Here is a 13,028-nt window from a genome sequence, read left to right as displayed (position 1 = left end):
TGTTGTAAGGCTTAAGTGTTGGTTATGGCTCTGTGTTCCTTTTAGTTTCTGCTAGTGCCAGAGTTGATGCCATTCCGCCTAACTCATCAGTTCCTGAACCTCATGCTCCCAATGAAGGAATCTGGCCTTATCTACAGCACAATGGTGCACGGATTGCGAGCGTTCCGTCTAGATCCAGATCTCCTCCTCAGTACTATGGACACCTTTGTGAAAGAGCCATCGTTAGACTGGAAGGTAACTGGCAATGGAAAGGAGCAGTGATACTGCGCTGTAATTAAAATGAATGGATTTCATGATTCTTCGATGGCAGTGTCAGTGTGATACATCTCCTCCAAGGAACTTCTGAAATGATGTAACCAGATTATGACTTGGCTGTAACCAAGCAAAGTATAATGTGAAATCTACATTGCTTTCTGAGGTATGAAGAGTGATATGCCTATCAATTAGTCCAATAAAAGGCGACGAGTTAAGAACGTAACTGAAGGTTTTTATTGGCTAAATAACAGAGCCCACCCTCGTGGGTGATCCGATCCAACAGGGAGGAATACTAGCCAGTCAGCTACCTTTATACCTGGGCAGGTAATGGGCGGAGTCGGAGGTGGTCAGCCCAGGTATAACAGTGCGACAAGAGGCGACCTCGTGTAGTGATGTGACAGTGAGAACAGTGAGAACAATATACAGTGATAACTATAACAGTGGTTTACCACATTCACCCCTTGTTTAGATTAGAGTCCGGCGGGGTGAAGTGTATTACCAGCTCTGGTATGTCAGTCTGTCCGGAGGCTTCGTTAGCCTCTCCGATCGTCGCAGCGGCGGTGTTACATTATCCGGTGTTAAAGCTGGTGTCTGCGTAGTCGGCAAAGGCTCGTGGGGTTCCGGCATGCCGTCTACCTCGGCTGGACTCGGGGGGTTGGGAGGGGGGGGTGAGGGTGCGAGGTCTCGTAAGGAGACAGTGTCCTCCCGTCCGTCTGGGTAAGCCACATAGGCGTACTGGGGGTTGGCGTGCAGGAGGTTCACCTTCTCGACCAGGGGGTCCGTTTTATGGGCCCTCACGTGCTTTCGCAGCAAGACGGGTCCCGGAGAGGTCAGCCAGGTTGGTAGGGTGGTTCCCGTAGTCGACTTCCTGGGGAAGACAAACATTCGGGCATGGGGGGTGGTGTTAATGGCAGTGCAAAGTAGTGACCGGATGGAGTGCAGCGCAATCGGGAGGACCTCTTGCCAGCGGGAGGTTGGGAGGCCCTTAGACTTTAAGGCTAAGAGGGTGGCCTTCCATACCGTCGCGTTCTCTCTTTCCACCTGGCCGTTCCCTCGGGGGTTGTAGCTGGTGGTCCTGCTTGCTGCAATACCCCTCTCCAATAGGAACTGACGGAGTTCCTCGCTCATGAAGGAGGCGCCCCGGTCACTATGTATATAGTTCGGGAACCCGAACAAGGCGAAGAGTTTGTTCAGGCATTTAATGACCGTGTTACTGGTCATGTCTGGGCAGGGGAAGGCAAAGGGGAAACGGGAGTACTCATCAACGATGTTGAGGAAGTACACATTACGGTCGGATGACGGTAGGGGCCCCTTGAAGTCGATGCTCAGACGCTCGAAGGGGCGGGTGGCCTTGATCAGGCTTGCTCTGTCCGGCTTATAGAAGTGCGGTTTGCACTCAGCACAGATCTGGCAGTTCCTGGTCATGGTCCTGACCTCCTCGATGGAGTATGGCAGGTTGCGGGCCTTAATGAAATGGTAGAGTCTGGTGACTCCGGGGTGGCAGAGGTCATTGTGGAGGGTCTGAAGTCTATCACTTTGCGCGCTGGCGCATGTAATGCGTGAAAGAGCATCAGGGGGGTCGTTCAGTTTACCGGGCCGGTACAAGATCTCATAATCATAGGTGGAAAGCTCGATTCTCCACCTCAAGATTTTGTCGTTCTTGATCTTGCCCCTCAGCTTGTTATTAAACATGAAGGCAACCGAGCGTTGGTCGGTGAGGAGGGTAAATCGTTTGCCTGCCAAGTAGTGCCTCCAGCGCCGTACTGCCTCCACAATTGCCTGGGCTTCCTTCTCGACCGACGAGTGTCGGGTCTCGGGGCCCTGTAGGGTCCTTGAGAAGAAGGCTACCGGCCTACCCTCCTGGTTAAGGGTAGCGGCTAGGGCGAAGTCGGATGCATCGCTCTCCACTTGGAAGGGGATTGACTCATCCACTGCGTGCATTGTGGCCTTGGCTATGTCTCCCTTAATGAGGGAGAAGGCCGCGCACGCCTCTTCTGTGAGGGGGAAGGATGTGGTTTTCAGGAGGGGTCTGGCTTTGTCCGCATAATTGGGTACCCATTGGGCATAGTAGGCGAAAAGCCCCAGGGTTCTCCTAAGTGCTTTTGGACAGTGGGGGAGGGGTAGCTCCATGAGGGGGCGCATTCTTTCGGGGTCGGGGCCGATGACTCCGTTCTCTACTACACAGCCAAGGATGGCAAGGCGCGCTGTGTTAAACACGCATTTCTCCTTATTGTAGGTGAGGTTCAGCCGTTGGGCCGTACGGAGGAATTTCTCCAGATTCACGTCGTGGTCCTGCCGGTCGCGGCCGCAGATGGTGACGTTATCTAGGTAGGGGAATGTGGCCTGCAGTCCGTTCTGGTCAACCATCCGGTCCATCTCCCTTTGGAAGACCGAGACCCCGTTGGTGACACCGAAGGGGACCCTAAGGAAGTGGTATAGGCGCCCATTCGCCTCGAAGGCGGTGTACTGGCGGTCCTCGGGGTGGATAGGGAGTTGGTGGTAGGCCGACTTAAGGTCGATGGTCGAGAATACGCGGTATTGTGCAATCTGATTGACCATGTCAGATATGCGGGGAAGGGGGTATGCGTCCAGCTGGGTGTATCTGTTTATGGTCTGGCTGTAGTCGATGACCAGGCGATTTTTATCGCCGGTCTTAACGACCACGACCTGGGCACGCCAGGGGCTGTTGCTCCCCTCGATGATGCCCTCCTTCAGGAGACGCTGCACCTCAGAGCTAATGAAAGCTCTGTCCCCAGCGCTGTACCGCCTGCTCTTGGTAGCGACGGGTTTGCAGTCGGGGGTGAGGTTAGCGAACAGGGAAGGTGGCGGCACCTTGAGGGTGGATAGGCTGCAGGTGTTACGCGGTGGGCGGTTTAACCTTCGCTGGTTGTCGACTGTGAGTGGGGGGAGGGGTCCACCGTATGCTAGGGTTACACTTTGGAGGTGGGATTGGAAGTCCAGCCCTAGTAGGACGGCAGCGCAGAGCTGGGGGAGGACGAGGAGTTTAAAGTTTTTATACTCTGTACCCTTAACCGACAAGGTCACAGCACAGTAGCCGCTAATGTCCGTGGCGTGGGACCTCGATGCCATCGAGATTCGGTTGCGCGTTGGCAGGACAGGGAGGGAGTAGTGGCTCACCGTGTCTGGGTGGATGAAGCTCTCCGTGCTTCCGCTGTCGAACAGGCAGGTCGTGGCGTGGCCGTTTACTTTGATGTCCATCATCGACTTGGACAGGTGGTGTGGGCGGGCTTGATCCAGAGTGACGGAGGCTAGCGTGTAGGTAAGCGAGTCGTTGTCGTCTGCGGGCGAGGCGGTCGTCGGGTCCGGGGGCCCGGTGGCAGTCGGGCGTGGTGTGTAAAATGGCGTCTCCCACGAGGTAGGACAAAATGGCGGAGAAGATGGCTGCCCCCATAACTCACATGAGGCACTATTGGGGTCGGTTGCCTTGATCAAAGATGGCCGCCCCCATGACTCACGTGTGGGGATACTGGCCTCAGTTGCCGTGAAAGAAGATGGCCGCCCCCACAGTTCGCATGAGGCACTGCTGGCCTCTGAAGATCCGCTCCTGCAGGCCTTAGAGAAATGGCCTTTCTTCCTGCAGGTTGTGCAGGTAGAGTTCCTGGCTGGGCAGCGCGACCTCGGGTGCTTCTCCTGGCCGCAAAAGAAGCAGCCGGCGGCCCGATCGCGGGTGCCCGATGTCGGAGCCGGTACCGGGGGTGGCGGGCCCGGTCGGGTCCGGGACGCCGACGCTGAGGTAGGTCCCGGGGGCGGCGCTGCGAAGGGTATTGCGGTAGGGGTCGGGCCCGAGTCCCAGGGTCGCGAGCAGTACCTGGAAAACGCCTCCTGGTCCTGATGGGCCACCTCCAGGGAGAGAGCGAGGGCTTCAGCTTTGTCCAGGTCGAGGTCTTTAGCTTCAAGCAGTCTTTGCCGTGAGTAGTCGGACCGTAGGCCTTTCACAAAGGCATCGCGGATATTATCTTCCGTATTTTCAACAGCCGTCACCGCTTTAAAGTCACAGTTCCTGCCGAGTGCTCTTAGCGCCCGTAAAAATTCAGCTACAGACTCTCCTGGCTGTTGCGGGCGGGATCTTAGGAGGTGCCTGGTGTACATGTAATTTACCGGGCTGCGGTACTGCTGTTTCAGTAGGTTGATAGCGGCCTCGTACGTAGTCGTGTCCTGTATGAGTGCGTATACTCTCGGGCTCGCTTGGGCGTTCAGAAGTCTTAGTTTGGATCTCTGCGGGGCGCCGGATTCTTCCAGGTAGGATTCGAAGCAGTCCAGCCAGTGTTTGAAGTTGAGGGCTGCGTTTGGTGCCTGTGGGTTTAGATCCAGGTATGGTGGTTTCAAGGCTTGCAGCCAAGCCGGCTGGTGTGGCCCGTTGTCTGGAGGCTGCTGTTGCTGTGCTGCTGGGTGAGCTCCTTGCTGTTGCTGTTCATTATCAGACATCTTTAAAATTTAGCCAATAAAATTGATATGCCTATCAATTAGTCCAATAAAAGGCGACGAGTTAAGAACGTAACTGAAGGTTTTTATTGGCTAAATAACAGAGCCCACCCTCGTGGGTGATCCGATCCAACAGGGAGGAATACTAGCCAGTCAGCTACCTTTATACCTGGGCAGGTAATGGGCGGAGTCGGAGGTGGTCAGCCCAGGTATAACAGTGCGACAAGAGGCGACCTCGTGTAGTGATGTGACAGTGAGAACAGTGAGAACAATATACAGTGATAACTATAACAGTGGTTTACCACAAAGAGCAGGAATGAAAATGGGATGATGGTCTCCTTTGTCAAAATCTTCAACAGTAAATGGCTGCATCAACACCAATTTTCAAGCTCACTGACCTGTCAATTTTATTCTACCTCTTGTGAATTATGCCAGGTCATGTCTTCAGTGGTTCTCATTCTTTAAGTTTTCACTTTTTTTTTCGTTCCTGGGATGTGGGTGTCACTGGCAAGGCCAGCATTTACTGCCCATCCCTAATTGCCTTTGAGAACCGCTGCAGTCCGTGTGGTGAAGGTACTTCCACAGTGCTGTTAGGGAGTGAGCTCCAGAATTTTGACCTAGTGACGATGAAGGAACAGCAATATATTTCCAAATCAGATGGTGTGCATCTTGGAAGGCAACTTGCAGGTGATAGTGTTCCCATGTGCCTGCTGCCCTTGTCCTTCTAGGTGGTAGAGGTCGCAGGTTTGGGAGGTGCTGTCGAAGAAGCCTTGCGCGTTGCTGCAGTGCATCTTGTAGATGGTGTACACTGCAGCCACGGTGCACCGGTGGTGGAGGGAGTGAATGTTTAAGGTGGTGGATGGGGTGCCAATCAAGCAGGTTGCTTTGTCCTGGATGGTGTCGAGCTTCTTGAGTGTTGTTGGAGCTGCACTCATCCAGGCAAGTGGAGAGTATTCCATCACACTCCTGACTTGTGCCTTGTAGATGGTGGAAAGACTTTGGGGAGTCAGGAGGTGAGACACTCACCGCAGAATACCCAGAGGTTTTGATAGAATACAGAAAAACTATTCCACCTGGCGAGTGAGTCAATAACCAGACGTCAGAGTTAAAATCACTGGCAAAAGCTCTAGAGGGGAATTGAGAAGTTTTTTGAGTTGTTGGGATCTGGAACGCTCTACCTGAAAAGGTGGTGGAAGCTGATTCCATAAATAATTTTAAAAGGGAGTTGGACAGGAAATTGAGGATGAGGAACTTGCAGGATTATGGACAAAAAGCGTGGGTGTGTGACTAAGCACGTCTGCTCTTTCAAAGAGCCAGCACGATGGGCCGAATGGCCCCCTGTGTGCTGTATGTTTCGATGATAAGAATTCTGTGCTCAATAGATAAAATATGTTGAGTGCAAGCTATTTGTTCAAAAAATGCCCAAACTACTTTAGGTAGCCAGTTATTTTTCTGGTTAAAAGGTTTGCTTACCTAAAGTATGTGGAATATAATTTAATTCAAAGAGTTTGTTATGCACTGATTTTTTTAAAGCGGTACTGCTCACATTTCTCCCTTTTTGCAGAACCTTGAGCTGAAACAATTAAAAAAAGGAGGGACATGGAGTAAGGAAGTTAACACAAATGAAATAAACTGGTATCCAATGCAGAAGGTGAACTATGCTAAACGGAAACTTGAAGGAGCTAACCCATCTGCTATCACCAGGTTGGTTGGTTTTACATTTGGAATTAGTATGGTTATTGCTTATAAAACTGAATTTTGTGACAACCAAAGACAGGAACTAGAAAATAGTTCACTTGGTTTGCTTTGTTTGAGTTTGTGTACAAGACGCTATTCAGACTGTTGGATTGTAAGTGTGAGTATGGAGTTGTTACTCCCAAGTTACTGAACATGATTTCCTAGTTCTTACTTCCTGGTTTAATACAATGAATTTCTCCACCCTACAAATTTCCCTCACCCCCAAGTCTTTTTTCATTGAAAACAGATTCAGTTCTTTAAACCTCTCTTCGCCTTTTTCTAGTACCTGGATTCTTTTGTAAGTTCAGGAAACGAAACAAGATGTCACCCTTGCTTTTTAGTGTATCTGATAGAGATACTCTATAAATCTTATGCATTCTTAACACCGTATTTCCTTTGCCTTAGGATGATGCTGTTGTTTGGTCAGTTAGTGTATCTAAATTATTACCCTGCTGCATTTGACATCAGTGAAAAAGTATTTCATATATTCACATTCACTATTTTAGCGGTGATTTGCATTACCTTTCACTATTAAAAGCAATTTGCTATTTATCTGCTTAGATGGTAAATCTGGCGCATCTTCTCGAATATGTAGTTTGCATCAAAAGATAGACAGACATTCTACATGTAAAACATCATTCTTGTGTATTAACATCATTAATTTAAAAATTCTGTGTTCTGAAATATCCACTTTTAACAAGTGTCGGCCTTGGCTCAGTGGTTACCACACTTGTCTCTGAGTCAGAAGGTTGTAGATTCAAGCCCCCTGCAGGACTTGAACTCTAGTAATGTAGGCTGTTTTCAGTGAAGTAGAGGGGTTACTGCATTGCGGGAGGTGCTTTTTCTTGGATTAGATGTGTTGACAGAGCGGGTCAGACAGGTGTAAAAGAACCTATGGCATTACTTAACACAGAGCAGGAGAGTTCTCTGGGTCAACTGGCCAATGTTAATCCCTCAACTAACACGACCATAAATAGATTAACTGGTCATTCATTTCTATTCACCATTCCTTCCATTTGAGTATGTTCAGTAATGAATTTAACAACAAAATTGGACAATGTAAAGATGTTCAGGAAACGTATGGTTTTTAAACAAAAGTGCAGCCACTAAAATAGCTCAGCATTTTTTGTGCAATTTGGATACGTGTGTTTGGAACTGTAAAAGATAATTGGGATGTGGATTTTGCGGTCAGCGGTGAATTACACTTGCGTTTGCCCATACTTTCTATGAGCTTTTGCACTAGAACTTGCTGTGATTGGAAAGCCATTTTGGCCTGGTGCCTTCTACAGGGAAAGCAACTGTGTATCTCCTTAACCAATCAGATTGTAGAAGCGTTAATGAGCAGTGCAAACTCTAAACCAGAAGTGTCAGTTAGGAATATTTAATTCAATGCCAAATCATGTACAGAAAGCAAAAGAAAGATGGTATTAAGAGATGGGGGGAAAAAAATTATAATTTTATTTTTTTAATTCCCCAACAATAATTAAAATCTGAAGTAATGAGACTCCACACTTGTAAAAATAAATTTTCAGCGAGGTTTACCAGTAATTAAGACTTATCACGCCATTAAAAATTTACTTACACTGGATTGGACAAGCCCTAATTTTTTCTGTCAAGCTTAGTGTGTATCTATCACGTAAGTACAGCAACTTCACGCTGTTCCATGTGTTTCAATGCGTCTCTTGGCGAGATGCCGGTATAATATAGCTTCTGGAGGAGCACGGCAACTCGGACAGCAACTTCCTGATTTCTGCATTTAACTGCGCATGTGAGGCCACTAGATGTTGCTGTCTGATTTACACTTTAATAATGTGAGCGCTGATGGTCTCCCCGTTAGTTCTATCGGAAAATCCAGGCCTTTGTGTTCCCTGAGTTTTCTGGGGTTTCAGTGTTGTTTTGTCACATTTAAGTATTATGTACAAATCACCTTTTTTCAAATTTATGTTAATGATTTAAATGTTTTCATTTCAGAGATGAGTTACGTTTGGGGCATGAAAAATCAAATGCTTACACTAGCTATGTAGCTGTAGCCATGGGAGACAAGGACCACAATGTCCGATCCAGAGAACCAGAAGAAGGGCTCTCTGTAGAGCGCCAGGTGGATTGCCTGATTGACCAAGCCACAGACCCAAATATCCTGGGTAGAGTGTGGGTAGGTTGGGAAGCATGGATGTGATTGAATGCAGTAAACTGTGATATGAACTGGGGAAGGCAGGAAAAAAGGTTTGATGTAAAGAGACATTAATAATCTTTATATTCAGGTACCTAGACTATATTTTTTTTAAATACTAGAGAGCTGTTTTTTCTCCTTTTAATATAATAAACATGGCTGACAAATAGTAAGAAATTTTAGGTTTGTTGCCTGATTCCCCATAAAGTTCCCAATCGTGGCCTTGTCATCAAAATAGGCAGTGCGCAAAGGCCAGATCCTTCTTCACAGAAATAGGATCCATGGAGGGAATAAATGTTTAAGAATGAGAAAGCATAATTTTAAAATGGTAATGTTGAAGCTGGCAGTGGGATGAGGGGTTTTAGACTCAAACCATAAGGAAGGCTATTGTAATAATTGAAAATGTCATAGTGGCACAGATGAGGGTGATCTGAACTTGGAAAAAGTTTGTTGGAGCAATCTAAAAGGAAGTCATTCGCTGACGGAGTGCATAATAAACTGTCTATTCATCTTGCCTAAAGGATGTTGTTTCTTAGTACGTACTGTACAAAATTAAAGAACATAAATCTATGGTAAATACATCCAGTATCAAACACTGTAAAATAAAGTTTAGAAATTATGTCGGTCTTTGTGACCAGTATTAGTGATCTTTCACCAGCTGCCTTAAGTCATAGGTGCAATCTAAATACCAGTTCTTGTCGTACCTTATTCCCCTGTGTGTTTTACATTCGTATTTTTTATGTAAGCATAGAGTCTCAAACACTGGCACTTAAAATGAGAGGCAGTGAAGCTGATGTACTGTCAGAATCATTAGTGATTCTGCTGCCCAGCAGGTTTACAGACTGTTTGGAGCCTGTGTACTACTGAGTTTACCTCTGGGGCAGAAAGAAGCTCCTCACATTGTGCATCTGCTTCACTTCCCTAATCAATTGTTCTTCTGGGATCGATGGCTGTCTAATGACTTCTGTGCAAAGAAAGATGTTAATTCAAAAATAAGAAAGTGGAACACATAGCGGTAATTGTGTTAGAATGAAAGTTCAGTACTTAGCCCTTATTCCTTGAATCTCAATGTTTTGTCAGACAACAGTCAGCTCATCACTTTGCTTTCATTTATATTGACATTTGTAATATTTAGTGTTCTGTAAAGTAATATTTGAAAATGTAATAAATGAAAAAAGTGCATATTATGCACACACTCCAATCCTTACATTTGTTTAATTCCCATTCAATATATCACCCACCCAAAATGTTGATAATACAATACTTTAACACTATGAGGCATATATCATGCTATAGATCATGGAAAATTGTGTTTCAAAAATATTGGAATATTCAACAACAATGCATTATGTTTTTAAGATGAATGGCACTGTTGCTGAAGCTTGAAAAATTAAGTCCTATAATCATAGGTACACTTTAATATTTACTGGAATCTCTATAAAGCCATATTAAATGTTTGTATTCCATGTTATGCTGATGTTTATGACTACAGTTGCTTCAAGGATCATTAGCAGTCTCTACCTGTGTTCATTCCTACCTAGCCCCATTCTGTTTGGTAAAAAAAACAAATTTGTTTAATTTGTTATCTCTGCTATAATTAAAAGTGCTCATCTTGCTGCAATAAAGTGAATGGCTCACAGAGGTAACAGTGTGTGTTTCTTTTGTGTAGTGCTCAAAAGCAATTGAAATAGAAGTAAATCTCATTAAGTTTACTACATAACTCACAAAATGAACCACAACCGTGACTTTTCCCTGGTATTATATGTCTATTAGGTTTAATTTATTCAAATAGCACCTTGCACCCTTCTACCAGTCTTGGGTTTGTTGTGAGGAAGGATGCAATATTTTCTTGGACAATTGCACTCTGATTCTCACTGTTTCCCCTACCCCATAGGGAAGTCCCTGGCTCCACACTCACCTAGCATGTGATTTGGTGGGATAGTTCAAAAGAGTGGCAGCTCACTGTCTTCCTATGGTGGCAGAGTAAAATTTAAAACACTCATACTTAATTTTGGGTGCATAACCACACACGCTATACCTTTTGACTTAAAAAAAAAAATACAACTATTATAAAATATTTCCTGTAAATTTGTTAAATGTTACTTAAAGAAGCAGATTTTTTTTAAAGTACAATCTATAGAGTGATCTTTGAATAAACAAAAAATAAAATGTTTGCAGAAATGGGACACACCCTGCAGTCCTCAGAGGTTTAGCCAATCAGTGTTCATATCAACAATAAATGGTTTCCTGGGAGCAAGTTACAGGCTATAATTGAATCTAGGAGTTCAGACAACACATAGTTAATAACTGTCATTTGAACCTGGAATTTAGATTGTAGAAACGCAAAACACTGCAGATGCTGGAAATCTGAAATAAAAACTGAAAATGTTGGAAATACTCAGCAGGCCAGGCAGCATCTGTGGAGAGAGAAACAGAGTTAACGTTTCAGGTCAATGACCTTTCATCAGAACTAGGCAACATTACAGATGTAACAGGTTTTAAGCAAGTAGAGGCACGGAAGAGGGGTGTAAAGAACAAAAGGGAAGGCAGGAGTGATTAAATGACAAAAGGAATGATGGTGCATAGCAAGAGGGACAAGTAAAGAAACAAAAGATGAGTCTAGAGGAACTGTAAATGGCAACAGCAGAATCATTACCAGCACCTGCTATCCAAAAAAGTTGGTGCAGTGGTTATGATCTGAAATTGTTGAACTCTATGTCAAGTCCAGAAGGTTGTAAAGTGCCTAATCAAAAGCTCATGAAAAGGCAGGCATAGCTAGGACCCCTACGGGTTCCCATAGCGACACCTTTTATTTGGAGAAGTTGTTCAATGTAAAAACAAGATCAACCAGGCGGAGGAGGATGGTGATGGATGGGAACTGGTTGGACCTCCGTTCAAGGAAGAAGCGGATGACCCATAGGTTGTCCCGGTGGGGGATGGAGGTGTAGCGAGACTGGATGTCCATGGTGAAAAGGAGATAGTTTGGGCCAGGAAACTGTTAAAGTGGCAGAAGGCGTTGGAAGCAACTAGACAAGAGGGAAAAAAAGAGTCAAGATAGAAAGAAATAAGTTCCATGAGGTAAGAATAGGCGGGAACAATGGATGCACCCAGGGCAGTCCTGTTTATGGATCTTGGGAAGGTGGTTAAAGTGGGCTGTGCAGGGTTGGAGGCCATGAGGTGGGTGAGGGAAGCTCTCCAAGGGAGATAAAGTCAGTGATGGTCTGGGAAATGATGGCTTGATGTTCAGTGGTGGGGTTATGGTCCAGGGGGAGGTAGGAGGAATTGTTGGAGAGTTGGCATTCAGCTTCCGCAAGGTAGAGGTCTGTGCACGAAGCAACAACAGCACTGCCCTTGTCAGCAGGTTTAATGACAATGTCAGGGTTGGACCTGAGGGAACAGAGGAAAGGAGGTAGGTTGGAGTGAGTGAGGACAGCAGAGAAATTGAGGCTCACCTTGACTATCATCATTTCTGGGAATAGGCTGTCAATCAATATCTACTATAAGCCCATTGACTCCCACAGCTACCTTGATTATACTTCCTCCCACCCCGCTTCCTGTAAGGACTCTTCCATTCTTCCAGTTTCTCCATCCTTCCCACGCAAGCGCAGCAGATGCAACACCTGCCCCTTTCACCACTTCCCTTCCCACCATCCAGGGCCCCAACCACTCCTTCCAGATAAAACAACAATTTACTTGTACTTCTTTCAATTTAATATACTGAATTCTCTGCTCACAATGTGGTCTCCTCTACATTGGGGAGACCAAACACAGATTAGGTGATCGATTTGCTGAACACCTCTGTTCAGTCCGCAAGCGTGACCCTGAGCATCCAGTCACTTGTCATTTTAATTCTCTGACCCACGCCCACTCTGATCTCTCTGTCCTCAGCCTCTTACACTGTTCCAATGAAGCTCAAGGAACAGCACCTCATCTTTCAGTTAGGCACTTTACAGCCTTCCGAACTCAACACTAAGTTCAACAATTTCAGACAATAACCCCTGCCCCCATATTTTTGGACAGCAGGTGCTGGTACTGATTCTGCTGTTGCCATTTACAACTCCTCTAGACCCAGCTTTGTTTCTTTACTTGTCACATTACCACCCGCTTTTGCCTTGCACCATCATCCCTTTTATCTCTTAATCTCTCCTGCCTTCCATCCTATCACAAAGCTTCCCTTTTGTTCTTTACCCCTCTTGCCCTGCACTTGCTTAAAACCTGTTGCATCTGTAACATTTCCTCGGTCTGATGAAAGGTCATCAACTTGAAACGTTAACTCTGTTTCTCTCTCCACAGATGCTGCCTGACCTGAGTATTTCCAGCATTTTCTGTTTATATTTAGATTGTAGCCTTGAATTGGGGAGAGTGTGTTACTATTTTCATTCTTTTTGGCTAGTAATAAATATTGACATTTATGCAGACTGAC

The 13,028-nt window shown here is 46.0% G+C and overlaps 1 protein-coding gene across 1 annotated transcript in view; it reads left to right on the top strand.

The window, feature by feature from the left end:
- prkdc (protein kinase, DNA-activated, catalytic subunit) overlaps positions 1 to 10,247 on the top strand; it is a 300,538-nt gene extending 290,291 nt beyond the window's left edge. Inside the window, 3 exon segments of the mRNA XM_085992889.1 lie at positions 46 to 234; positions 6,263 to 6,402; positions 8,407 to 10,247. Coding sequence (XP_085849015.1) covers positions 46 to 234; positions 6,263 to 6,402; positions 8,407 to 8,611 — 534 coding nt within the window. The 3' untranslated portion in view covers positions 8,612 to 10,247.
- Positions 10,248 to 13,028: the final 2,781 nt, after the last annotated feature.

Source organism: Somniosus microcephalus, chromosome 7 (genome assembly GCF_052327205.1).
Source record: "Somniosus microcephalus isolate GS21.2 chromosome 7, FLI_Smic_1.0, whole genome shotgun sequence".
In the NCBI taxonomy this organism is placed as follows: domain Eukaryota; kingdom Metazoa; phylum Chordata; class Chondrichthyes; order Squaliformes; family Somniosidae; genus Somniosus; species Somniosus microcephalus.
Note: the sequence above shows the minus strand (reverse complement) of the source record. Positions and strands in the feature narration are given on the sequence as shown.